The 25,757-nt window shown below is 35.8% G+C and overlaps 1 protein-coding gene across 2 annotated transcripts in view; it reads left to right on the top strand.

Moving 5' to 3' along the window:
• STX18 (syntaxin 18) overlaps nucleotides 1-25,757 on the top strand; it is a 58,738-nt gene that overhangs the window by 14,678 nt on the left and 18,303 nt on the right. The window contains exons 1-2 of one of the 2 annotated variants that reach the window (XM_053940264.1): nucleotides 19,041-19,108; nucleotides 24,874-25,016. In XM_053940264.1, the coding sequence (XP_053796239.1) occupies nucleotides 24,979-25,016 (38 nt within the window). In that variant the 5' untranslated portion in view covers nucleotides 19,041-19,108; nucleotides 24,874-24,978. Of the gene's footprint in view, nucleotides 1-19,040; nucleotides 19,109-24,873; nucleotides 25,017-25,757 lie in introns of those variants that run through there. The other variant, XM_053940263.1, reaches the window with a different exon arrangement.

Raw genomic sequence — 25,757 nt, 5'->3', positions numbered from 1 at the left:
AAGAGTCCCTAACTCAGAGCAGAGCTAGATTCCCTTTGCAGAGCATTTGAACTGTTAACTAAGCAAGACATTGAATGATGCAAGATGAAATCCTGGTTGTACTGAAACAGGCTGCAGAGTTATGGTTGATTTAATTGAAGAAAATACTGTGCAAAAAATTCTTAGCTGAGTGAAAGTTTAATGCTTGCTCGTTATTTGTTCCGCATTTTATCTTGACTAAGAATGAGGATGAAGGCTTAAATAAGAGATTGTGGAAAAAGAAGTCTTCTCAAGTGTTCTTAAGGATTTTTTATTAAGATATATTTCTCTCTTCTTTTTTTTCTGCAAGAAATGAACTGATTTAGTTGAGACTATTCAAATATTGTTCACTTGGGTCCTAAGAGAGCATTCCCCAAATAGAAAGACATTGTAAGTAAGGACATTTCTAATTTGTGTCACTTATTTGCATTTCCAAAGATATACTGTACCCTAAATCAAAATAATTCTGAAAATATTTATGCATAACAGTTGTTGGGTAAAACTAGCAATTTTTAGGAAAAATGTAGTTTTGAAATTCTCTCTGAGTTGTAACAATTAACCTACATGCACATTTATAATTCTAGAAAATGGACAGCATATTACATTCAAAGAATGGATCTGATAGACTCAAATTGCTTAAAACATCAGTTATTGAAGATGTCCCCCTGGGACTTTGAGAAACTATTTAACAGATGAAAGTACATTTTGAAAAGTCTGACCTTACAGGCAATCATAAAATGAATCAAAACAGTTCTTTCCTCCCCTGAAATGTACAGAGCCCATCTGTATCTAATCCAGTAATTATAGACTGAGTTCAATTACCTTTTCAAACTTGGAGCAGACTGGAGACTAGGCAGTGAACAAATATAGGGTTTTGTCTAGACCTCAATTGACCACAGTCTAAAACTTGAATTTCTATCTAATTTTATTTTTAGTGTAGCTTGATAGTTTTTAAAGGATTTATTTTGCTACCTAGTTGCTAGATCATGAAGGTTTTTATTGTTGACTTAGTGTTCGTGGCGACATTTTTTTGTTCCAGTGAAGTTAATGAAGTGGCACTAAGTCCAAATAGTTTACTGTATAAATAATTTTAAATTTTAAAAAAGTGGATTATACAGCTCTTTTGAGTCTTTAATATTGCCACAATCAAATTATGAAAGAATCAGAACAGAATTATGTAATTTAATGTCCGTACTCTTATCCATATATTTAATATTAAGATTGAAGCACCCGCCTTTGATGTTTTTGGCTCTTTTAGAAAAATGGACCCCGACTATCTGACTGCAATATTACCAGTAGTTGACACGGATTAGGAGCTGTGCTGAAAATAGATTTTCAACTATTTTTTTCATTTATTTCAGTTAAAGCAAGTAAACTACCTGTTCAGCCACAGTCAGTGTTAGATAATACATACACAGCTACAAGTCTTAGCAGTTAGGGTAAGTCATCACTTTGACCACCAAGTTGAAGCTCAGGCATCTTTTAATGTTATCCCACAAGCAGAACAAATCACATAATATATAATATAATATACATCTTGATGAGAGGAATCTCGTGCTGCGTTCACTGTCTGACATAATGTTTCCAACATGGTGTTGTTACTCCTTATAGGGCAGCTCTGAGCAACCTTCTCTTGGCAGGCGCTCTTCACAAAAAAGCTGTGTAGTTTGCAGAGCCCAGTGCGGTGCACAGGACTGGGATTGTTACAGGAGAGCATTTCCTATCTCTTGGGTAGCAGTGGAGGAGCAATGATTAAGGACAGAATAAATGCTTTATTTTTAACTTTTAATTGTGCAGTGTGCTTTTGACAGAATGGCGTTTCTTGGCAAGTGAAGCCTATGATAATTAGTGCATTTAGTTTAACTTACTTATTCTTAATAATAATCAGTATTTGTGGCAGTTGCTGTAATTAGTTAAGAATGTGGTTCATGGTGACTTCCAAGTCAACATGTATTTGATGAATAAGGCACACTGTTTCAGTAAGTAGTAAATTTGACATGACAAGCTGGAGTCTTTTGATGTTTAATTGGCTTTCCTTGTAACACTCGAGGAAAAAAATGATCTAATGAATGTTGCGTTGACCATAAAGCTGAAGCCCAAGAGATTTCATGGAATGTATTTTGTCTCCATATTTTGTAAGCATGGGAAAAGCTTTCTAATATTTCTGTTTTGGCGTGTTTTTTTAGGTGGGAGGTGTTTGGTAGGTTTGGTTTTTTAGTGTATAGTAGTTTTCTGGATGAATTATACTGTTCTGAAGGGGTAATATGGAAATGTATAAAATTATAATCATAATCTTAAAGCAAAATTTGTAATAGTATATTATCAGGAAATGTAGTAGTATATAACATCAGTCTGGTTTGTTGTTTTGGTTTTTTTCCCTCTTTTAAAGGAAGGACTGTCATGCACTCAGAAGTCAGGAAATCCAATTTAAAATTTCAGTCCTTCATCAAAATCCTATTTACAAAAGCATTGGGAAGTTCTTTATTTCTCCCTGCTGTAACTCCACATCAGGAGCGAAGAAGATGTTTCAGCTGTTGCTAATAGCAAATGTCATCCTCTGTTCCCCAATCACATTTTATATTAGTAGATTTATCATAGAAGACACAACCATACTCTGCTTCCAGTAAGTCTCCTACCACTCGCTTTTCTTCCTCCTTACCGTTATGACCATAAGAAATAAAATTCACCTAGAAATTCTATTTAAGTTTATGCAGCCATAGAATGTACCACCAGACTGCAGTGGAAAGTAGGGATGGTTGATGTAAGTTTCTGAATTTTTAATAATTCCATGTTACAGCTTCATAGGAAAAATCTGCTATGACCAGGATCTTATGACCTGTGGCCTGAAGGTTACCTGAAATTAAGTCTAGATTTAGCACTGTGTTTATTCTGATCTGGATAATTTTAATTCTAAGGGGTAGTGGCACTACTGACCCCAAATTCGAAGGCTACTAACAGGTAACTTAAGAATTATGCTGGCTGCAATAGACAGAATTTGTGTTACAGGAAAAAAGACTATTTCGTAGTCTCAAGATTTTTCATGACCACATCAAGTGTTTTTCCCAAGTGATGGTTGGTTGGTTCAGTTGCATCTCTTTGCTCATTAGAAAAAGGACTTTGTTTTGTGACTGTTGCAAGAAACTACAGTTGATTTTCAGTTCCATTCTGACGACTGCGTGATAGATTTTCTGCTGCGTGCATTGCATACACTATACTTGTAGTGCAAGATAAACAGTATTAAAAAAACAACTGTGTTTTTACTTTAATGGGAAGAGAAGTTTTAAAAGTGAAAGCATTTGTCCTTTGTCCTCAGCGGATATTTGTGTGTCGGCTGGTTTCAAACCAGATCACTTGAGTCAGCTCCTGTAATTGTTCGTGTCCCGTGCCTCGGAGCAGGCGCTCCAAACCCGGCGAAGAGCACGCATCTCTTAGCTGCCTCTGTTCAATGAAATGCAATTAATTCGCCCTGTAAGATCTTTTTTAAATCTAAAGGGAATATTAACTTCATTATAGTCCCTGGTATTAACTTCAGAAAAAAATGGAGGTTCTTCAGGAATCACCCTATTTTCTCCTGTTTCATTTATTTGAAAGAAATAACGTTCTTTTGCCTTCATTTGTTCCTTCCAACTCTTACATTTTTGATGTGTGCTTTTCTTTCTGGTTCTATGTATTGTATTTTATTAGGTTTCTGTTGAAACCTCTCACAATTTTAGTGTCATTGATTTCTTACTGTTGGTATTCTTAATTTGCACTCCATTTGATTCCTTTGTTACTATATTTATTTTCTGATTTTTTGGCTGATTTTCTATACATTTCAGAATTAGTAAATGCTTGTTTATTTAAGTGGTAAGAAACTGTTAACTACAAGAAGGATAATTTAGTTGCCCACCTAGTCAGTTGTTTTATTTTCTGCAGTAGAAGGGAGGCTTTTTCCTCTTGTTGCTGTCTGATTTGTTGTATAAGACAAAGGAATTCAAAGTGCCTTCCATGTGAAGCTTAATCTTTAAAAATAATTTTTTCTTTGTCTTTTTTTCCCTGTCTTGTTCAGCAATTGCTTTTTGGACTTTTTCCTTTTCTTGACTCCATTTGTGACATTAATTAGTATTAATAATGGCTACTAATTAAGCAATAAAAAGATGCTTGTAGTCATTAAAGTTATGCTTTTAAAAAGCCTTTCTAAAGTGGAAAGTCCTCAAACCATTTTAAATAAAAGAAAAATTATGTTGTGTTACTTAAGCTATGTAGGAAGTCACAGTACAGCTAATTTGATACAGTGCAACGAGGTAGAACTAAACAAAGTTATATGAGTAAAACTGTCTACTTAGACATGGGTTTATTTTCCTTCTCTTTATTTTTCTATCCTTACTCAGTTTTGTCTCTTCCATGCTTATTGATGCTGTAGTCAGACAGACATTTGAGTTGCTTATGCAGGAACCACATTTGAACTGCTCTGTAAGGGACTGAAGAACATTCAGGACAAAAAAGATTAAGTATCTTCAAACTAGTTTAGATATCCTGACTTTAAGGATACACTGCTGCTGTACACTGTGTTCAATAATATGCTTTTCCATTGGTATGACATTAGAGCTACAGGCATTTGAAATTATTTTGTGTTTCTGTGGGGAAAATTGTAGTTTTGGAATGCTCTGGTTCTAATGCTGATGTGCCAAGGAGTAGAACATGTTATTAAAATATGAGGTTAGGTTAACCCTCTCCTTGCTAGCATATATATAGCATAAAGTGTTTTGTTTAGGCTATTTTGAATGCTTTCAAGGAGAATATTTTACATTCTAAGAGATTTAATAATTGGTTTGGGAGTTTGTTTCTTTCCCCTTTAAGTGTGGAGTTTGGGTTTTTTTTTTGCTTTTGTTTTGATTTATTACCCTAAATAAGGGTCCTGCTCTTCCAATACATGCTAGGCTCTTGTGTCTCTGATATTTGTCTCTCATTTGCGCTGTAATTATATTTACTGCTTTAGCTTGGGTGTACCTTACTTTTCATGTTTTTTCACTCTTTACTTCAAACCATACCCTTCTGCTTCTGTTTCTATTCCCCCTTCCATCTGCACTTCCCCCCTTCCTTCACTTCTCAGTTTTTCTCTTATTTTTCCACACGTGTGCCACAGTGAGCTTTACCAGCTCCTGTTCCATTTATTCATACAGTCAAATATCTGCTTGACATTTACCACTTAATCTTGACCACTCTCTGTATGAGAAATTCTCTTGCTAGTATTAAGTTTTTGTGTTCTACTTGTGATTCATAGCCGTAACATTTTCATCTTAAAGTTGCTAGTGAGATAATTCCTCAGCAGGGAGGTACTTCATGTTTACCTTTCTTCCTAAGCTCATGCCAGTGCATGAGCAGACTACTGAAATACTGATGAAATGTAGTTCAGTCATACTGACTCATGTGTAATGCAGAGCAGAGCTGTGGAGCAGTGGCATGACATTTGTTAAATCAGGTGTTTGTAACCCAAACAGAAACTGGAAAATGTAGTATGACTTTTGTCCTTGATATGAGAGACTAATTCATGTAAGAGCTGTGAAACGTTGTGGCAAATTGCAGGAGCATTTTAGCCTAACCTTGAGTGAAAACTGTACACAAACCAGTATCCATCTTACAAGAGACACTTCATATGCTTGTCTGCTGAAATTCAAGTATTTTTCATCCAGTTGTTCTATTATTTGCCCACACAATGCAGTAGCATTTAGCTACTGCAACCCAACCTGGGCAATCTATTGATTATAGTAAAAGACAGAGGTAACACTGATTTTTTTTCACTGTGTATGGGTTGGTGAGATACAGTGAAACTGTTTCATAGACATTGTGTATTAACACAAAGCACCTTGGAAAGTTTTACGGCTTAGTCTGTAAACTCATGGACACTTTGTGTGTATTTATTTCTTGACATGGTGGTGGTTTAGTTACTTGATGGTTCCTTCTTGCCCTACATGCTACAGCAATGGCCTTATGTGTATCAGCAGCAGGTTGTGAAAGGAAGGTCTCTATGAAATTGGTAGCATCTCTGAAATGTGTGTGCCCCAAAACTGTTGAAAAACCGTGATGTTGCCTATGAAATAAAAAGTCAGACAAAGGAAAGTAGTCCCTGTTTTATTCTCCCTAGTGTTTCAAGTAAAATAAGAACTCAAATTCATTTTGCAGAGTAAATACTTTAATAGATTTTTATCTTCTGAAGCTCTTCTGATTCATCAGAGTTTACAGAGTAAGCATAGTCTTTTTCATTGCACTGGTGGTTTCTGTGATCTTATGTGTACTTAGGTGCTTGATAGCCAGTGCAGCTCTCACTGCAAAGTCCTTGTGAACAGGAATCTGTCAATAAATACATGTCAGTGTCTCTGCCACAATCTTGTTTCCTAAGATTGTTTCACAGCTGGATGGGCACTTAGTAATTTCAGAATGGAGACACTGTTCCTTTCCTGAGCAGCCATGAGGATAATGCTGTAGTTTACAGCCCTCTCTTCTTGGAGACCCTTGGGAGTTGACTGCTGATTGGAACCTCGGACTTAATGCAGCAGTATACAGTGGTGGTATGTCTCAGTACAGATGCCATTTCATTTCAGCCAACCCTTTTGTTTCCTTTTCTTGTGTGTCTTGGTTTTGTCTTAGTTTTTGTTTGTTTCTGTTCCTCTCCCAATTTGTGCATTGTGTGTTTTCTTTTCTGTGGATGTGTACCATCAAAAAGCCACCTATTATGTGAAGTTGTGGGTTCCTATGAATTTGAGACTTTCTAGAGACAGATAAAACACTTTCAGAAATTAGTAATATGTTGCAGGGAATGGTAGCAAATTACAGGATACAGGTCAGTTAACTCAGAGACAGGAACAGACTGTTGTATTTTGAGGTGTCTTGCATGGTCTTGCAAAGTTCTCTTCAATGAGTCTCTTTTGGCATTTGTATTACAAGTCAAGCTTTGTTATGCCCATGTGAGGCTTGGTTTGGCTGAGTCTCCTAGATCATTCTCTCCTACAGACTGAGTTAAGGAGACCAGAAGCTCATACCTCTTGAGGTTTTCAGAGTTTGTACTCTGGCTTATGAACAGTTACTAGAAACTTTCAGCTTTTAAGCAGCTTAATTTTTTTTTCTTTCACTTGTTTGGTAAAGTGTTTGTCATTGTATAATAGAATAATTGGGTTCACAGTTTAGTTGTAAATAAGGTTGAACTTTATTAGTTTTTTCATTACTTTCCTTATATGCTTTGATTATTTCCTATTGATAGAGTCAAGGAAGGCTTACATGGTGACTTACATACAGGTTATATAACCATCACAAGTACCAGAGAATAGTATACTGTAAAACATAGAGGAATTAGAAAAATTATCTGTTAAACTGTATTTTTTTGATAAAGTTTCCGTCTACTGTTACTTCAGTATTTTCACCACTTTACATGGCTATGACAGATGTTCCCACAGGAAACTATTTCAGTCTATTGTGATATGAAATTTTGGGCTATGGTGTTTGTGGGGTGGTTTTTTTTTGGTTTTTCTTTTTGTTTGTTTGTTTTTTGTTTTGTTTGTTTGTTTGTTTTTTACATTGTAAAGTACATCAGTGTTTCCTCATGTGAACTTCAAGTTCTTTTCCTTGCTTTTGAAAATACAAAAAAATGATGTTGCTCTTTTAACTCTTACTTAACTGACCTATAAATTCTGAATTAGTTTAGCCTTGAATTTCTTTATGTGGCACAATTGTTGTTGAGGGTCAGCATGCTGGAATATTTCAGGCAAACTTGTAAATACTCAGTCTATAGGAACCATTATTTCTGAACATTTTTTTAGCTATGCTGTTACATGAAATGCTTTTCAGTTTGTGCATTTTTATTCTTCTCTGCTATTCCCAAACTTTTTATATAAGAAACTCATAAAAATTTTTGTACTGTGTTCCTGTTGGCCTTGCAATGTCAAAGCAGTTTCTCATGATTGCTCTCAGCATTAAAGATGTTTCACATATTTATTTTAGCTTTTTAAATCTGAAAATCCTTAGCTTCTTTTTTTTTTAGTGATTGGCATTTATATCAAGTAAAATTAAAACTCAGATATCTGAATGTTGTGTTCAAATGGCTTAAATGAGTATGATTAAGTTGTAAGAAGCAGCCCATCAACTAAAATCTTACAATTACATACAAAGCTGTCTGTTGAATTAAAAAAACAGAAACCCAACTTTCATTTGCAACAGCACCATTCTGATTTTCATTAAATAACTTATGTTTTACTCTATTTTGTTTAAACTCTAGATTAATTTCTATGGTTACAGCGGATATAAATCTCTAGATTGCCTTTAAAAGGGATTGTTTATTCAAAACAGGACTGACAGTCTCTCCTCAAGAGAAGCTATTACTTAATTTTATTTTTCTAAGTTTAAATGCTTAAAAATATTTGTAATGATACCCCAAAGGCATCATAAAAATGTAAAAATAATTATACTCTACAATTACCAAAATTACAGGAAGTGAACATTTAAGAAATCTTACTGAGATTCATGGCTGAGAAAAAGTGAGGCAGGAAAAGTGCCTTACTTCACAACTTGAAATGTTGTCAGGGATTTCTGCTTTCAGTGATTGAAAATACATGTTTGAATTGTCAGTATTACTCAGATGTGAGAGAATAGCATTGATTTCCCTTTTAATTACAGCTAAAACTTTCTCCTCACAAACTCTGCAAGCGCTTTTTATAGAGAAATTTTTATGTGACTATTTTTTTCAGGTAGAAATTATTCTGCCCATGGTGGGGGCATCTTTTTCATAAGCAAAATAGCTGGCAAATACCTCTAGGCAGATGAAAACCAGCATGAAAAGCATTTTGTGATGAGCAAATCCTGGAGCTCAGAGGTACTTTTTTTGGACGCTTCACGTGTTGGAAGTGTAATGGTTATTTGGTAGTTAATGGAAATATGGAAGGGCAATGTGCTCTAAACTAAGAGGTTCTTCTCTTGGACTTTGGTCATGTCAGAAGATTCTTGAGTGGGAGCAAGATAAGGTGTCTTTGTTCTGTGATGCTTTTAGTCCTGCAGTCCTGCTTGAGCTCTGATAAACTTAGAGCCCTTGCTGTAGAGTTGAGAACCTGTCATGGTTTGCCTTGATAACAATTTATAAGACACTCAGAAAGGGACAGGATGAAGTGAATTTGATAATACTTGGAGTTCAGATTGACTGTTAGTGTTCCTGTCTGGTCCAATAATTATTAAAAGGATTATCCTTTTTTTTTTTTTTTAATTTTATATTATTTTATTTTATTTAATTTAAGGCTGTATTTTTCCTCACCTCAGTTTGCTGTTATAAGGACTAGTGGAGAAGAGTTATTTTCCCCAGGGATGGAGGATGTGTTTTTTTGTATGGTTCTATTTCCTAGGTGCTCTAACAAGGAGTAGTGGCTTGCTCAGAAAAGGCAGTGAAGCAGAGCATTTGAAGTGGGGCAGAGGAGGAGATGTGTGTGCCTGATGGAGAAGCTCTGTCTGGGTTTCCTGAGGATGTGAATGCCTCTCTCACTGTGTCACTCACTCTGTATCAACCATGGAAGGACTTACGGCTACCAGGGCCCAGGAAGTTCCTGCCATTTAGGGCAGAGGATCCAGCTCTTGGGGTTTCCTGTTACACGAGAAATGGGGCAGAAAGAGCCCTTTGTCTTATTTTTTATGCTGATACCATAATGCACTTGGATTAAAATCTTAATGTGTACAGAATTGGCTTATTTCCAGTATATTTATTTATTGCTTTTGTGCCTGATCTATATATGGTCTTTACATAAGGATTCATAATCATCTCATTTCTGACTGGATGTTTTTCTTGGTGTTTTAGTGGGGGAGAAACTTACTTGGTATAAATGCTAGAGCAACCACAGAAGTAATGTTCAGTCTGTATAATACAAATTAAGATGTTGAAACAAAATAGAAGTATTTTTGCAATAAGAACATTATTGTACAAATGATGAAAATCCAGGAAAATACTTGCCCCTCTGAACAGTATTTGACAAGAGTTGTACGATTCTGAGACAGAATAGGTGTTGTGTCAGTTCGTGCTCTGTATCAATGAGTGTATGAATGTAAGTACACCGAAAATGCAGAGCTCGGAGTGGGAAGGGCCTGGCAGAGGGGCTGCGGAGCCTGAGCGAGGCTCAGCTCTGGCCGCGGCTTCAGGGAGCGCAGCCGCCGCGGCGGCTCGGCCCCGGCCCCTGTCCCGGGCTCAACCCCGGCCCTTGTCCCGGACTCAGCCCCGGCCCCTGTCCCGGGCTCAGCCCCGGCCCTTGTCCCGGGCTCAGCCCCGGCCCTTGTCCCGGCCCCTGTCCCGGGCTCAGCCCCGGCCCTTGTCCCGGCCCCTGTCCCGGGCTCAGCCCCGGCCCTTGTCCCGGCCCCTACCACGGGCTCATCCTCTGCCCTGGGTTCAGCTCCTGCGATGCTCTGCAGTGGCTTACGGTGAAGCAGATTCAGCTTGGTCCCAAAGTGAATCATATGCACATGGAACTCTCTGAATTGCACTGCAAAAACCTTTCAGAAAATCAAAAGATTTCGTAATAATGGTCAGAAAGAGTAACCATTTATTACTGACTATGAGACAGGACAATTCTTTATATCGTAGAACATCTTTCAAGAAAATGTAGTACTAAAATGAGCTCAGACTGTGAGAACAAGGGACAAGGAAAATATCTCTTACAGAAAGACTCAAGCAACATTGAATGCAGTTACTGAAAGATTGTAAATGGAACATTTTCAGCAGTAGTGGTAAAGGCCAATTATTGCAAATACATATTTTGACCAGTTTCCTTGTATCTCTCAACCAAAACATTCCCCACAATTGTTGTGGGGTATGTGTTTTAGTCAGTGAGGTTTTGGATGATTGTGTAAAAATACAAATGTTAAAGAAAATTAAGATTAGAGTTTGACAATAAACTAGAAGAAGGGAAATAGTTTTATTAAAATCAGATGTTGTGCTCTTCCTTTTTTTAAATTGAAAGTATTTGTTGCTGCTGACAATAAATGAAAACTAGTTACTAAAACCATTTAGCATGATGCTACATTGTAGGAAGCCTACTGTTAATTTTTTCAGGTCATCTCATGTTCTTATTGACTGTCTACACACCATTTTCAGAATATCTAGATGTGCTTCTATATATGATGCTGTCAAACCAACGTGTTCCCACAAGAGCTAAGGAAACAGTGACAAAACTAGTGCAGACCTCTATCTTAAAAGTCTATGTGTGTTGCATTTTTCTGGTTCAGAGTTGAAATTCAGTCTTTGTAAGTAATTACCATAAAAAATAAGACTTTTTTTTCCCTTCTGTTTACAAATGCATACTCCCTTCTGAAGTACAAAACATTAAAAACAGTTTTAAGGGTATACAATATATTTGAGGATAATTTTCCTAAAAAAAAGAAAAGTAATTTTTCTATATAGGTGGAGTTTGCTGTCAATAGTGTACACATTTTTAAAACATTTATCAGCCTTATCAACAAATAACACTACAGTGAAACCTTCATGCAGTGACAATACTGGGTACTTTTAGTCTTTATTGTGGTCAGTGGGGAACTGGAGTTTCTGAGCTCTTGGATCTTAATTTTGTTTGACTCTAATTAGAAGAGTCTTGAATGACAGATGTTAGCAGTTGTGTCACAAAATTGCAAGAATAATTTTTTCTAGATATATTTGACTAAATCTTATACTAACTCTGGATTATTTTTATGGAAAGCGTAGTGAGATGAAATGTGAGACTTTCAGGCTGATTGTCAGTTATTGACTACCAAATCTTCCATTGTGGGTAATTAACAATTAATAAAAAATAAAAATAACAAAATGCAGATCGAAAGTGTGCTTTAGAGGCAAAGTATTTAAATGTAAACTGACAGTAGCATAAATCAATGAGACAATTTTTGAACCACAGACAGTATATATAAAAATATGTTAAGTAAGACAAGAAATAAAAAAAACCAAAATTTGAAAAATGGTTTAGAGCCAACTGGGGTTTTTTGTTTGTTTTAATGTACAAGATAGTGCTTTTTTACTTTTTCCTTTTTGACAGTTTGATATTAAGCAAAATGAAGTGTTTTCTACACCAGACCAGGTGTCAGGAAATTGGCTTTGCTTCTTACTGCAGTTTAAAGGTTTCTTAATCACTTTGTTAATGTGCACCAACTACTGCCTATGGTATTCTGCAGACAGGCTTTAACTTCCAATATTCCATAATGACTAATGAAATCTTCTGCAATGATTCCTTAAAATTTTGCTTTCTTTTTATATAAAAAAGTGTTGTTTTAAATTAGAAAAATACTAATAATATTAAAAATTTTGTAAAAATATTTTTAAAAAATTGTAACATCTTTACCTTGAAGTTTCAAGTAGCTTCACTCCTCCTTTTCATGGCTTTTAATTCAGTTAATTCAGTTTTGAATATTATTTTCCCATATACTACACATTTTGTTAACATGACCCCCCATTCTTGGTTAATTCCTTTGCTTCAGATGCAAGACTACTAATAAAACGCAATAAAAAATGTTCCTCTGCCCGTTGCTGTTGCTGTAACATACATGCTGATGTAAAGCAGAAACTCAACAAAGTCACAATTTTCCTGAGATTAGAGGTAGCCAGGCTGGCTGTCTCCCCACTTCCAGCTCCGGGCCACCCCCACGCCACAGTTTAGATATTATTTGCTCTTTTGGGTCTCAGATTACGAGAGCAATTGATCTGCGTGACCTATTTTAGAAACTTTCACATTTGCTGGGGAAACCTAAACCAAATGTATCCCCTCAAGAGACAAATCAGCTGCAAACCGGCTCGGCCGACGCGAGGAGGCAGCCAGCGCGTTCCTGCCTCAATCCTGGGGGCACAGCTCCACCTCACGGCGTGCCGGGAACTCGCCACCAGATCCTTAAAAGAACAATCTTCACACCATTCAATTCAGAGTTCCGGCTCCTGATCCAAACTTTGGTTTCATTTAATTAGTTTTATCTCTGTCACATTTCACTGTACCAGCGAATTGTATAATTTCCTCTTTTGAAGGTTCCAGTTCTGAAATGTAGAATCCAAGTAACAGTACTTTAAAAACAAAAATCTTGTCAGTTCTTAGCAACATCCAGCAAGAGCCTGTGTTGATTCAAGGGGCTGACAGTGCTTAAAATATAACCTAGATAAAATATAACCAGTGTGGAACCTGGCCTGTCCTGTGTTGTATTTTTAAAAAGTTCATCTAAGCCAAAGGTAGTTTGTACTGAAAAGGTTCTTTGTAGGAGTAATTTCTGCATCAAAACATTTCTGACTAGTTTTCAACTGTAATAGTTTAGGTAAGAACTGAAGTTCTTATTTTAAAATGTATTTAATATAAATTTTGCTTCCATTTATAGTATCTGTTCTGTTTAGGGTTTTACTCCAGACTTCTGAAAACACTTACTTTCATTACATGCACTAACCATGGAAAATTTTCTTTTTTTTTTTTTTTTTTTTTTTTTTTGTAATATTTTTTTAATATGCTTAGACATTGGAAAAACAAGTTTATGTTCTTACACTAATTACTGTATCTCCTCCTAGTACTGAGACTGTACTTTTTTGGTCAGAAACATGCGGTTCCTGTTCATAAGCTGATGTCTTACTGAAATTCAGAATTTCTCTTGAAATAGGCAATGGGTTTGTTCAGCTTGACTATATGTTTGGAATTGAAAACATGATAGGTGTTTGTATATTAATATTATAACAATCTTAAATTTTACACTTCTCACCAAGGGGCTTGTAGAATATAGTCATCTTTTAATGAATCTATAGATGAAATCTATTTAGGTGAGATATTGGAGATAATATTTTGCAAACATACTGGAAAATTAAATGTAAAATTTTCTTTTGGGTATTTTTCCCCAGTTTTTAGGGATAGTGTGGCACTATAGTCAGCAGTGCTTGTTAGTGCTGCTGAATCAACAGTAAATACCATGTCTCTCACAACTTCTATAAAAGCCTTTCTATTATGTTTTGGTTTAAAGTAATTTTTAAAGTTTCTGTAACAAAGTACACTTTTTAAAAAATTCAGAGTGGCAATACAGCGCGAAGTGTAACAGTTTTATATGGTAGGAAATAGTTGTGTATTGTTGTGATGGAAGAGTAAATTTGATAAAACGCTATATTTGTTCAATGAAAATGACTATTCAGCATGGTTGAATTCTCTGTACAATATGTCACGGGAACCTACTCCAATCATTTTAATCGTAAACAATGCTGCTGCTTCTTGCAGTGGGTTAAACGCATGCAAATTAAACCCTACTGTTTCATGAGTGATCAATTCTTTGTTGGGAGTGGAAAGAAATGCTGTATGTATTGCTAAGAGACTGAAGGAAGCCTAATCAGCGTCTTGGTTCTAAAGCCTCTGCGTCTCATCAGGATGCTGCTTTGGAGGCAATGCTTTCCTGTTTCTTATCTTTTTAAATAACTTAGCCTGCTCTGAAATCATTAGAAAAATCTCTGAACAGAGGAACATCTACCATTTCTAGTGCAGGCCCCAAGTATAAATAGAGCTATGCATGCCACCTGTGGTAGCAGATGGCAGCCATTCACAGCTTCCTTTTGTGTCGGACCTGCATTAGATGCAATAATTGCTTTTATGTTTTAATAAGAGTTGTTTAAAAAAATCTGTATTGGCAACAAAACACAGATATATGTGTTAAAGAGACAGTTTACAGTGAGGCTCAAACTGGAACTTAAAGTAACTTTTTAAAAGTCCTGTTACAGGCTTTAATGTGAATTTTTAGCGTTTTTCACTTGCATGATGTTGATGCTTTTGTTTGCCACATAGTGGCAAACTGCTGCTGCTTCACTGTTGAGAATCAATTGAGTTTTCATTATTAGAAGTACAGCCTTGAGTTTTTAAATAACACCTGGAGTTTCCAGATTCAGTACCTGAATGTAAGAGGTTATCATGTTGAATTTTTTAGGTTTAATTAAATATACTTTATCCAGTCATAGCAGATGCATCTTGTAGGAAGTTCCCTATTGGTGCTATTCAGCTCCTGTCCTGCCTTGTGCTGATACAGGTATTTGGGGAGCTGAAATGAAAGAAGCTAATTCTTTCCAGAAGATTAATTTTGAAAAAAAAGTCATTTCAGTGTTTTGGTGTGTGATATTGACCCTCAAGGGAGTATGAGTGGGAATGGGAAGAGAAGAGGGAGAGCCTGGAGTTTCCCAAGTACTCTTCATTGTTAGAAGGAACATAACCCTCCGTATTCTGGAAGTGCACAGAAGCTCAAGAAGATGGTTTTGCTGTAATGATGTAACTGGTGCTCACAGTATTGTGAGGAAAGGTATTTTATTCCCTGATTCCCTTAGAAATGTCAGTTATCGGGAAATTCAGCAGTGTTCTTCCCTTTAAGTTTAGTTGTTATGTAGTGCAAAAGTGCTGCAACTATGAAGGGCTTTTCTTTAAGCCCTCCTATCTCTATGGGGCTGGGGGAGAAGGAAGGAAATAATTTCTTTATTTCAGGGTTGAAGGAAAGGCTTATTTCTCTGCTGCAGACTTTGGGAGAAGAAGGAAGTAAATTTCCAGATGCAAAGAATGAGAACTATGATGAGGGGCCCATACTCAGATGTGTTTGTTCTTCTTCAAATTGCTCTCATCTATCCTTTTGACGCCTGTGTCAACTGGTGGTAAAAATGTTTTGAAAACAGGCATGTAGAGCAAATTGGAAGTTGCAGTTATGATGGATGGATAAATGGAGTGGAAAAATGGGTGTGCTGAAATGCAAGTGGGATTTAAAATTCTACTAGAATTTAAAAGAATTCTAGTACTTGAAAGATTAATTAAGAGAAGATACAAAAATTTATCCCAGAGGCAGTGAAAAACAGAGTAAGAAAGACAGACTAGCCAAGAAAACCGTTGCAAGAAGGGAAGACTTTTTTTACAGAGATAAAGTTAGGTTTGGCCAAGTTCACAGTGGGTTGCTAATGGTATTAATACCCTCCTAAAGTTAAAATATTTTTCAGCTGTTTTAATAAAAATAAAATTAGCAAAAATGTGGATTTGTCATGCATTTGGAATATAAATGAGGAATGGTTTAGTCATGGACTCTAGACTAAATTAATAAGGAAAAAGCTATAGACCAGTGGGGTAAAAGCAAGATACACACTGGGATATAGAAAAAATAGTAGAAAAAAACCAGGTGTTTCCAGCAGAAATAGTTACAAAGTAACCAACACCACGGAATGGCTTTCTAGTACTTTGCATTGGAAATGGATGGATACAAACTGGAACAAATGCAGAGGAAAGCTGTGGGTTCTGCAACTTCAGAACTGTTTAATGAGATGGAAATAAAAGCTTGGGATTATTTGTCTGGGCTACAAACGATAGATAGATAGATAGATAGATAGATAGATAGATAGATAGATAGATAGAAGGAATGAATTACTGACAGTAAAGTCAAACACACATGCAGGGAAATAGAACTTTTAAGGGAAATGACCATCCTGAAGCAAGAAGAGATGTATAGAAGTTGGTAATGAGTAAACCTGGAAATTAGGCAATAATTTGACAGTAATAAGAGCAATAGGATTCTAATAAAGCCACTCAGTTGTAATAGGGAGAAGCTTTATTCCCTTTAGGCTGAAGCTTGATAACTTTGTGAAGAGTATATGGTGGGCCTCTGATAGCACCAAAATAATTGCAAGTTGATGAACCTGGAGATATCTTCAAGATTTGTGTTTGTATAATGAGGGTTATTTTGTGTCTACAAAAGTTCAAGCATCAATCAATTTCGTAAAATAAAATTAGCATTCCCTCCCTTTAATACTAGTGAGATCTTCTTTTTAATTAAAAAAGTTTATTTTTTCATATGGTTATGACAAATTGAATTCAAAGCGATGCCAGTAGTACATGGTAACAAAAGGTGAAAGAAATATCTGCAGTGCAGGATTGCAGAAGATGCTGTTAGAATTCAAGAGAAACTAAAACAAGAAGTCTCACTTCTGATGCAAATCTTGGGAACTAAGAGCTCGATGTGAGTATGGGCATAATGGTGTCATTCTAAATTCATGAAAATAGCTTTACAAATGAAGGAGAGGCAAAGTGGGGTCAGTGCAATTCAAACACATGATGACAATTTTAGCCTAAATAGAATGCTCTTTGTGACTAGATGAATTAATTACTGTAAGACAGTGCTCTTGCTTGTCATTCTGATTCTTTCTGCTTGTTAATCACTCCTAAATTGTAACTATTGCAGTAATATTAAGATTTATTGCTTACAAAATTTTGCTTACCTATATTCTAGTTTAGTATTTTCTCGTGCATTAATGTAAATGTTTTGGAATGTTTCTTATTTTACATTTGTTTCGTCCTCTGTAGTACTTTCTTTCTGCCTATTAAGAATTATTGTTCCACTGGAACACTGTATAACTGTTTTAGATGTTTTGCTTTCATAGTCAAGCTTGATTTATCTATTCAGCAAATTTGATGACATACCAAGTCTGAGCTGAGAAAGAGATTACTGTACAAATAATAAGTTCAAGTGGTGATGAGAAGAAACATCTGTAGAATGGTTTTGCTTACTCTTTGTGCCTCATGGGTCTTGTAGAAATTTTAGTATTTCCCTTCTTGCTGTGTATAATGGTGCTAACACACTTTGGGAAACTCCTGAAGGTACTCCTGGTACATTCATTTTGCTATGAATGGGATGAAATTTCTTGTGATAATCACGCAAAAAACTTGAGACATGAAAACTGGGAAAATCCTTATCCAATATGATGCATTATAGTAAAACTGAAACAGAGCAAATAATAATAATATGGAAATGGAGACTTACTTATTTGCATAAGGAAACACTTTTCCTGAGTTGTACAAATTACTGTGGTCTTACTAAGTGCATTTTTTCCTTGCACTTTTTTTCAAAGCACTACTTTTGAAAAAAAAAAATTGTGGGAATTAATCTTCTATTTATCCAAACTATTCTGTGTTCTTTCTCTGTGGGTTTTTTGTTTGTTTAATTGCAAAGATCATTTGCATGAAAATGGGATTTTAACACTAGAACAGTTTCTGATACTTTTTCCCAGATACATGGAGTAAACTGTATTTATTGTAAATGAAAACAACTTCTGTTTTGTAAAATGCCTTGCATGCTTTGTTTACACTGAATTATTAATCAATATTTGAGAATATTGTTTTAAAAGTTGCCTTGGAAAATATATACTGCTAATGTATAGAATTCTCATCCCTTTTCCCCCTCCCCATCATGTCTTCTCATTTCTCTGGTGAACTACGCTTCTGTAGTTCCTCCATTCTCTAAAATAAGCAGCATCTTCTGCTATACCAAATCTTTTAAATTAGACTGAAGTTTTAAAAAGTTGTTTCCGATTTTTTTTTTGGCTTTCCAAAAGATCATTGTAAAGATTTCTTAAAAAAAAGAAAATAAAGTGATTTATAGTAAAAGTTATCCAGAGTGAGGTGGAAATTCAGAAATGGAAATTAGATTGGGATGTATGATCTGGTAAAGCTTGCTCATGATTATCAGATAGTAGAGATATAACGTTAGTTTGGGCACAAACTGGTCACTGTATTAGGGCAAAAGTAGAAGGGGAGAGTCAGTTCCTTGCCATACAAGTTTTGATAGCTGGACTTGAATATGTATATCTGATCAGTAAAGAGTTAAAAAATTTCTTATGTGGTCTTCCAAAATTAATTCATTTCCAGAGTGTATATTAAATTCTGGAGTCATTAAATTCTGATTGACAGTTTAGATAATGTTTTATGTTACCATGTTTAATATTTTTAATGTTTAACTTTATAGTTATATTTACTGTTTAGTTTATGTTTTTTGGGAAGAAGACATGAATTTTTACTACTCTTCTCCAAGCTGGACCTTCATACAACAGATCTGTTTTAGATTATTTTTATGTATTGACTGCTTGGAAAATGTGAAAATTTTAGTAGAAAAGAGTAAATTTTATTATTCTGTTTAGTTATAGAATAAGAAAGTTATGAATTAATGTTTGAAGTGTGGAATACTGAACTTCAAATATAAAATAATCTGAAATTTAATTATGATTTCTATTCATTTAGATTTCTCATATTGGAAAGCTGAAAGATTTTCTTCTGCAACACAGAAAGGATTACATTAATGCTTACAGGTAAGTGTGCACTGTGTTTAAATGTGTTTATCTATTATCTCTTATTTTTTATTTTAATGCTTATAAAGTGAAGACCTTTAAAACCTATAGACTAAAACTAAAACAGAGATTGTTATTAATTGGCTTACTGTGAACCAGATGGAGGAATAAGATGGAGGAATAGTGCTGTCACAAGAAAACAAGGCACGTGAATAAAATGAGGATCAGAATATGAAGATGATTCAAAACTGCTGTATCTGTTTACTTGTTGGTAACTTTAGTAGTAGAATTTTTAGAAGATTAAAATACAAATTTACAAGTTGGTGTTTGTAAGAAAAACATAGTATCTTCTGGTCTGCAGATACTAAGTCAAGTTATCAAAAGATTTAAATGGTAGTGAAGCCTGTGTTTTAGGTAACTGAGTACAAATCCTTGTAGCATTTGAGGAATGTAAAATTTGCTTTGTAGTGAAACTTTGTTACATGAAAACTGGGTGAATCAGCCTTGTCTGCGGTCCAGTTCTGACACAGCCCTGACTAAAGCTGAGCTGTTTCTTCAGTCAAGGTAGATAAAATGCTGCCTAAAATCATTTTGGGTTAAAAGCTTCCTAGGTACCAAATAGAAGAGCTATCCAGACAGATACCCTTTCCCCAGGGAAAGACAATAAAAATAGATGAGCCAGCTGCTATTCCTTAGGCTCAGTCCATGTTGGAGGAGCAGTTTTTCTGAGAAACAACTCTAATCCTGAAAGGGTCTGTCACAGTAACAGCAATACTACCTCATCAGTGGAATCAAAGTGTGTTCTGAGTAAGTTATCAGGAGACTTCTGGCACCCTTTTTTGTCTCCACAAGAGTTTAAAAGCTGTATTTTGTTACTTTGAAAACAAAACAAAAAATGAAGATGGCTTCTTTTATAAGTGAGAGGCCGTGGGAGCTGTTCAGTCCGTGCTGGTGAAAATGCTGCTCGAGGTGTACACAGTTCTGTGTGTGAGGTGGATCCGGGATGCTGTTTCCAAGGAGCAAGCAGAAGTAGTGCTCAGCTCCGTGTTATGACTGGCTCTCTGCTTTTCAATGCCTGTAGAAATAGGGCATGAACAACGCTAGGTGGAGCCAGCAATTTAATGCTGACAAAACTACATGTACTGTGTGAAAACTTTATGTACATGCAGAGGCAGAGGTTGAGAAACTACAAATAATACCAGTAAGAGCAGTCAGTAGCAGTTAAATTTTGGGTAGTATTTGTATTTTATTAACAGTAGTGTGCATAAAATGGAAGTGGTTTGAGTAAAGATGTGCCCAGGTTATTTTGTTTGCCAGAAGTCTTTAATGTTCTTTTTGTAAACAAGTTGCAACAAGTTATCATGGTATTTCTCAGTGCTTTTCACCTTCCTTTCCCCCCACCCAAGTGTTTATTAAGGAGAGGAAAGAAGTGTCATTTGCTTTATTAAACCTTGAAATAATCCTGCAGATCTCATCTATGATTGCAGTTGATTTTGTTCTTAATGGTCAAACTTAAATTGCTTATGTTTAATTTGACAAATTCCATATTAGATTACTTGTGCTGTTCTACTTCATGGATGCAAAGAGCATCACAGCATCCATGCTGTCAGTCTTGCAATCTTAGCAAATGCCTCACTCACTCAAGGCAGCAGTTAACAACTCTTCAATACTTAAGTAATGGGGACAATTTTTGAAAAATTTAATACTGAAAGGCTGTGCTGAAATTTATGTAGGAGATGTCAAATTTCATTAAGAAAATTATTACTCTGTATTTTGTCAGTCCTGCTGTTTGTTTTCCCAACTATAGCACAATATGTTGGTGAAATTGAGCTTTTGAGTTACCAAGTTGTATTATTGTGTGCCTTTTAAAACTTTATTATGTGTTACAACCAGGTTCTTGATTGCTTCTTTGACCTTACCTTTGAAGGCTATGAATTCTTTAATAATGGAGTCTTTATTTTTTGCATACGTGAAATATCCTGCTACAGAGGGTATGTCTTTAATTCATTTTTAGAGGAAAATTTTTAGCAATGAGAAAGTCAGTTGGAAGAGTGGTTATTTGAAACCAAGGCCCTGACCTATTTTATCAAACTTTAATTACTTAACTGAAATACCTAAAATGACTTAGTAATTGCTTATTCATTTACTTTCTTCTTGATTTGGCCATTACCTACAAAATATCTAAGTGGCAAAACACATTAAATTCTTGATGTAGTGATCTAAGTTTGCTGGTTTACAGGCCACTGCACCTTTATCCTCTCCTGTTTATTAGGATTTATTTCTTTTCTCTTACATATAGGGTTTTTGCCTTCTGTGATAAGGACTTTTTTGTCATTGTTTTAACCCCAGCTGGCAGCTCGGCCCTACAGAGCCACTCACTCTCTGCCCCCTTAATGGGATGGGGAGAGAATCAGATGAGTAAAAGTGAGAAAACTTATGGGTTGAGATAAAGTGAGTTTAATAGTGAAAGAAAAAGCCACATACCCAAGCAAAGCAAGGAATTTGTTTACCATGGGCAGGCAGGTGTTCAGCCATCCCCAGGAAAGCAGGGCTCCATCACATGTAACAGTGACTTGGGAAGACAAATGCCATCACTCCAAATGTCCTCTCCCTCCCTCTTTTCTTTCCCCAGCTTCAGCAGAGCATGAAGCCATATGATCTGGAACATCCCTGTGGTCAGTTGGGGTCAGCTGTCCTGGATGTGTCCCCTCCCAGTTCCTTGTGCACCCACAGCCTCCTCACTGGTGGAGTGGGATGCAGAGCAGGAAAGACCTTGGCTCTGTGTAAGCACTGCCCAGCAATAACAAAAACATCCCAGAGTTATCAGCACTATTTCCATCACAAATCCAAAAAGCAAACCCTGTACTTGCTGCTGGGAAGAAAATTCATTCTGTTGTGAGCAAAACTAGTGCACACAAGTTGATCACTCTTTCTGGAAAGGAGAAGAAGGGACTCTTGAGTCCTGAAGTTGTTAACAAGATGTGGGCACTTTTCCATTTTTTCTTATTGAGCAATAAGTCCTTTCAGATGAGGCTTTCAGATGAGGTCCCATTTTTAGTATATTGACTGCTATACATTCTGTATTGTTCCTCTCAGTCCCTTTGCTATAATGCTTTCCTACAGTGCTTTTTACACTGTGCTAGGAGAGATCTCATCTTCAGTCTTTGGTAACTTGTCTGATGTCTCATCTGTGACAACTTGTGCCTTTGCTTTTCATCACGAGCTCCTTCATGTTTTTGATCACTGAACCACCAAGACAATTCCTATGTTTGTGTTAGATATACTTCAAGAAACCAGCTGTAGTACCCTAACACCTGGAAATTTGAAATAATCCTCTTGGATTCCTTCACAGCCTTCAGTTTCTCTGAAGGATCTTTCAAGGTTTGGGCAGCTTAAAGACCAGTCATTATTCCTACTGTTTTAATGAGACACTGGAAAGGAATTGAGAGAATTCTAGATTTTTTTCACAGAACACCTACCTCATACTTAAAAGAAAAATAATTGAGAGAAGAGCTTTCCATCTGGGATTATTGGACATCTAATTAATTGTGTTTTGCAACTGCAGAGATACTTACGTAGTTGATCAGTGTAGTGTAGATGACTTCTGAATAGAAATGTCACTTTTTCCACCAGAAAGGCTGCATGGGTGGCTTTTGATGTATCTTCATTACATGCTTCTGTAGTCCTTCTGTGCAGTTAAGTGTTTGAGCATTTGTTGTTAATTGCAAATAATATGCCTGGAAAAATTATTAACAAATTATCTTTCTGTTTTAAAAATAATGTTAGTGCCCAGTAATTATGCCTCCTGCCCTAGCATTTATCTGTCTTAAGCATTTCTCTGTTTCAAGGCAATAAATCAGTTACATCATTTGCTGCTTAATAGAAAATTATTGAATGTTTACACAGCGTTGTGTGGAGAGCATTTCCTTGTATTTAACAATAAAAGAAGTAGTCATTAAAGGACTCTAAAAATAGTGTTTTACTGACTCCTGTACAATGCCAGGCTGCATTTTCTTCTTCACTTAGTCACATTTTTACAAGAAGTAAGGCTTGCTCTGTTGTATTGAGGTAGTAAAACATGTAGATGATCTGTAAAGATTTTCTTCCTGGAGGAGTATATTTTTCTGTTCTCCAGGGATTTATTTTCAAATTATTTATCTTCTTTTTTTCTTTTTTTAGTTACACTAAATTCATATATCACATTTCAGAAATAGTAATTTTTCGTAGTAGCATTCTGGAATATCCCAGCAATATTTTACAAAACAGAAAATGCTAATTCAGGTATGCCTGTATTGCCTATTCTAGTAGCTGAGGCTTCCACACAGAATTAAAAGACCTATGTAAAAAATGTGGAATGTTTTGTCATTTGAATCGAGGACCTTTTAGCTTGGATTTATGTCAGACAGCATTTGGATAGAAAAAGGCAGTAAATGAAAATGCATAAAACTTAGTTGAGTAAGAAATCAAACAATTTAAAATATACTAGATGCGCAAAGGGAAGAATATGACTGCTGTATTTGCAGTTAAGACTCATATGGGCGCTTAACACATGGCTAGCATTTCTGTATGGATTTGCTAGACAATATCTGCAGGTGGTAAGTTGGGCATATCTCTACTGTTTTACAACTGATTTGTTTCTGCTTATTGCTTCTTTCTCTTTTGTAATACACTGTTGGAGGAAAATCAAATTTTTCTTCTTGATTTGTTACCTTTATTGGATTAGTAAGCAGAAGATTTTATGTACCAGCAGAATTACTAATTCCAGAAGCTAACCTAACATCGGCTTTGCTTCCTTGCGCTTTGCCAGAAAAATAGAACCACAGAAATGTTAGGCTGAAAGGACCATGGCTGAAACATCCAAAAAGTGAATGACTAGTGTTTTGCTTGCTTTTAAATATTTATTTTAGTGAAGATTTCGTATTCTTATTCTGCTTTTTCTTGTTTCCATATCCATGTTACTAGAATAATGTGTCCCATTGTAATGATGACTTTTTATGCAACAGTATGTTGTTGTTGTGTTTGGTTTATGATCCAATATGATCCCAGATGACTTTCTGAGGAACTGTTCCCTAATCAGTTGTTCCCCATTCTCTGTGGGTTCAGATTCTGACTATTCCTTATTCAAATTTTTCGTGTCATTTCTCCAGGCAGTATTGTTTGGAATTGAAGTCTTGTTCTCTTGATACAGTTTTAATTTGCTTAACTTTATGACTATGAAAGTTTAGTAAGTATATATTCCATTCTGCTGGGTTATTAATGAAAGTATTAAATAGCATCAGATTTAGGACAAAGTCCTGTGAAACACAACTCAGTGTTTCTTTCCGTTTTGGTGTATAACTACCCCCAAGTTCAACTTTGCAGTTTCACATTCATGTGGTGCTTATTTCTTCTAAGTCATCTATTCTTCTAATTCATTTATTCACTGGTGAGAATGTTACGTGAGATGATAACAAGAGCCACACAAAAATATAGCAGTGACTGCTTTTCATCCATCCATAGGACCTGTTATTGCATCCCAGCAGTAAATTACACTGCTTATGATGTACTATTGATACATCCTGGGTACTGGTAATCTTTTTGTTCTTTCCTAAGTGCTTAAATATTACTTATTTATTCCTGTACTTTTCTAGACTGAGAGGTCTAAAAGTCTTTTGCGCTTTTTTTGTCCCTTTAACCCTTTTTTCAAAGATAGTTGCTGACCTTTGTCTTCGTCAATCTGTCATTTGCTTATTTTATCCTAGTGAGGATACATCTTGTCTTTTGATGTATTTCCCATTTTATTCCAGGGCTGGGTCTCCTGTCTCTGCACACTATATGAATGTGCATACGCCCTGGGCTTTTTGGAAGTTGGTTAGTTCCGTTCAAGAGCACAGCTTTGTCACACAGATAGGATGGATATGCACTTCACCAGGAGCCACTGCACCTTCAGGTACACTTGTGCTATGACCTGGTTCGTGTAGCTCTCTCTCTCATACAGTTCACTCAGCAGCCTGTTCACTAATACATTATCTGACACTTGCAATTGCTAATGATAATATCAGCAAAGAATTATGATCTTTCTAAAATGACAGAGGTATTAAATTTGGCCCAGATTATTTAGAAGCAGTAAGCTAAAAGGAATAGTAACTGCAGCATTCAAGTGACATTCATGATGAAAGTTAGTGCAAAAAAAAAAAAAAAAAAAAAAAACCAAGACAAAGCAAGAAACATCTAGAATTAATTCATACCCTGCATATAATTTTATTTCTCTGTTGAGTAACAAGTCAAGGCCACATTCTTAAGTGTTTCTTACAGTAATGTTTGCAGAGCAATCTCATGTTATGACTAGCATCCCTTCCCAATTGTGCCTCATCCTACACTTGATCCTTTTCTGAGTGTGTCACTGCATTCTGTGTTCCCTTAGACTTGTCACCAGAAATCAGAACTAATTTGCACTTTGTATTCTGATCTTTCTGTTTGAGCTCAACAAAGCTCAGTTGATCTCTCACTGTATTGCCTACTCTTCCTTTTCATCAAGGACAGAATTGCAAATTATAATGTAATTTCTGTATGAAAACTACTAGTTCATCTGAATTATTTTCTTTTCCTTTTTAAGTTTGCATTTTCTCTGCAATTTGACCTACTCATTTTTCTACACTGATGAAATCTGCCTACTTGATGGTCACTGTGT

Source organism: Vidua chalybeata, chromosome 4, assembly GCF_026979565.1.
Source record: "Vidua chalybeata isolate OUT-0048 chromosome 4, bVidCha1 merged haplotype, whole genome shotgun sequence".
In the NCBI taxonomy this organism is placed as follows: domain Eukaryota; kingdom Metazoa; phylum Chordata; class Aves; order Passeriformes; family Viduidae; genus Vidua; species Vidua chalybeata.
Note: the sequence above shows the minus strand (reverse complement) of the source record. Positions and strands in the feature narration are given on the sequence as shown.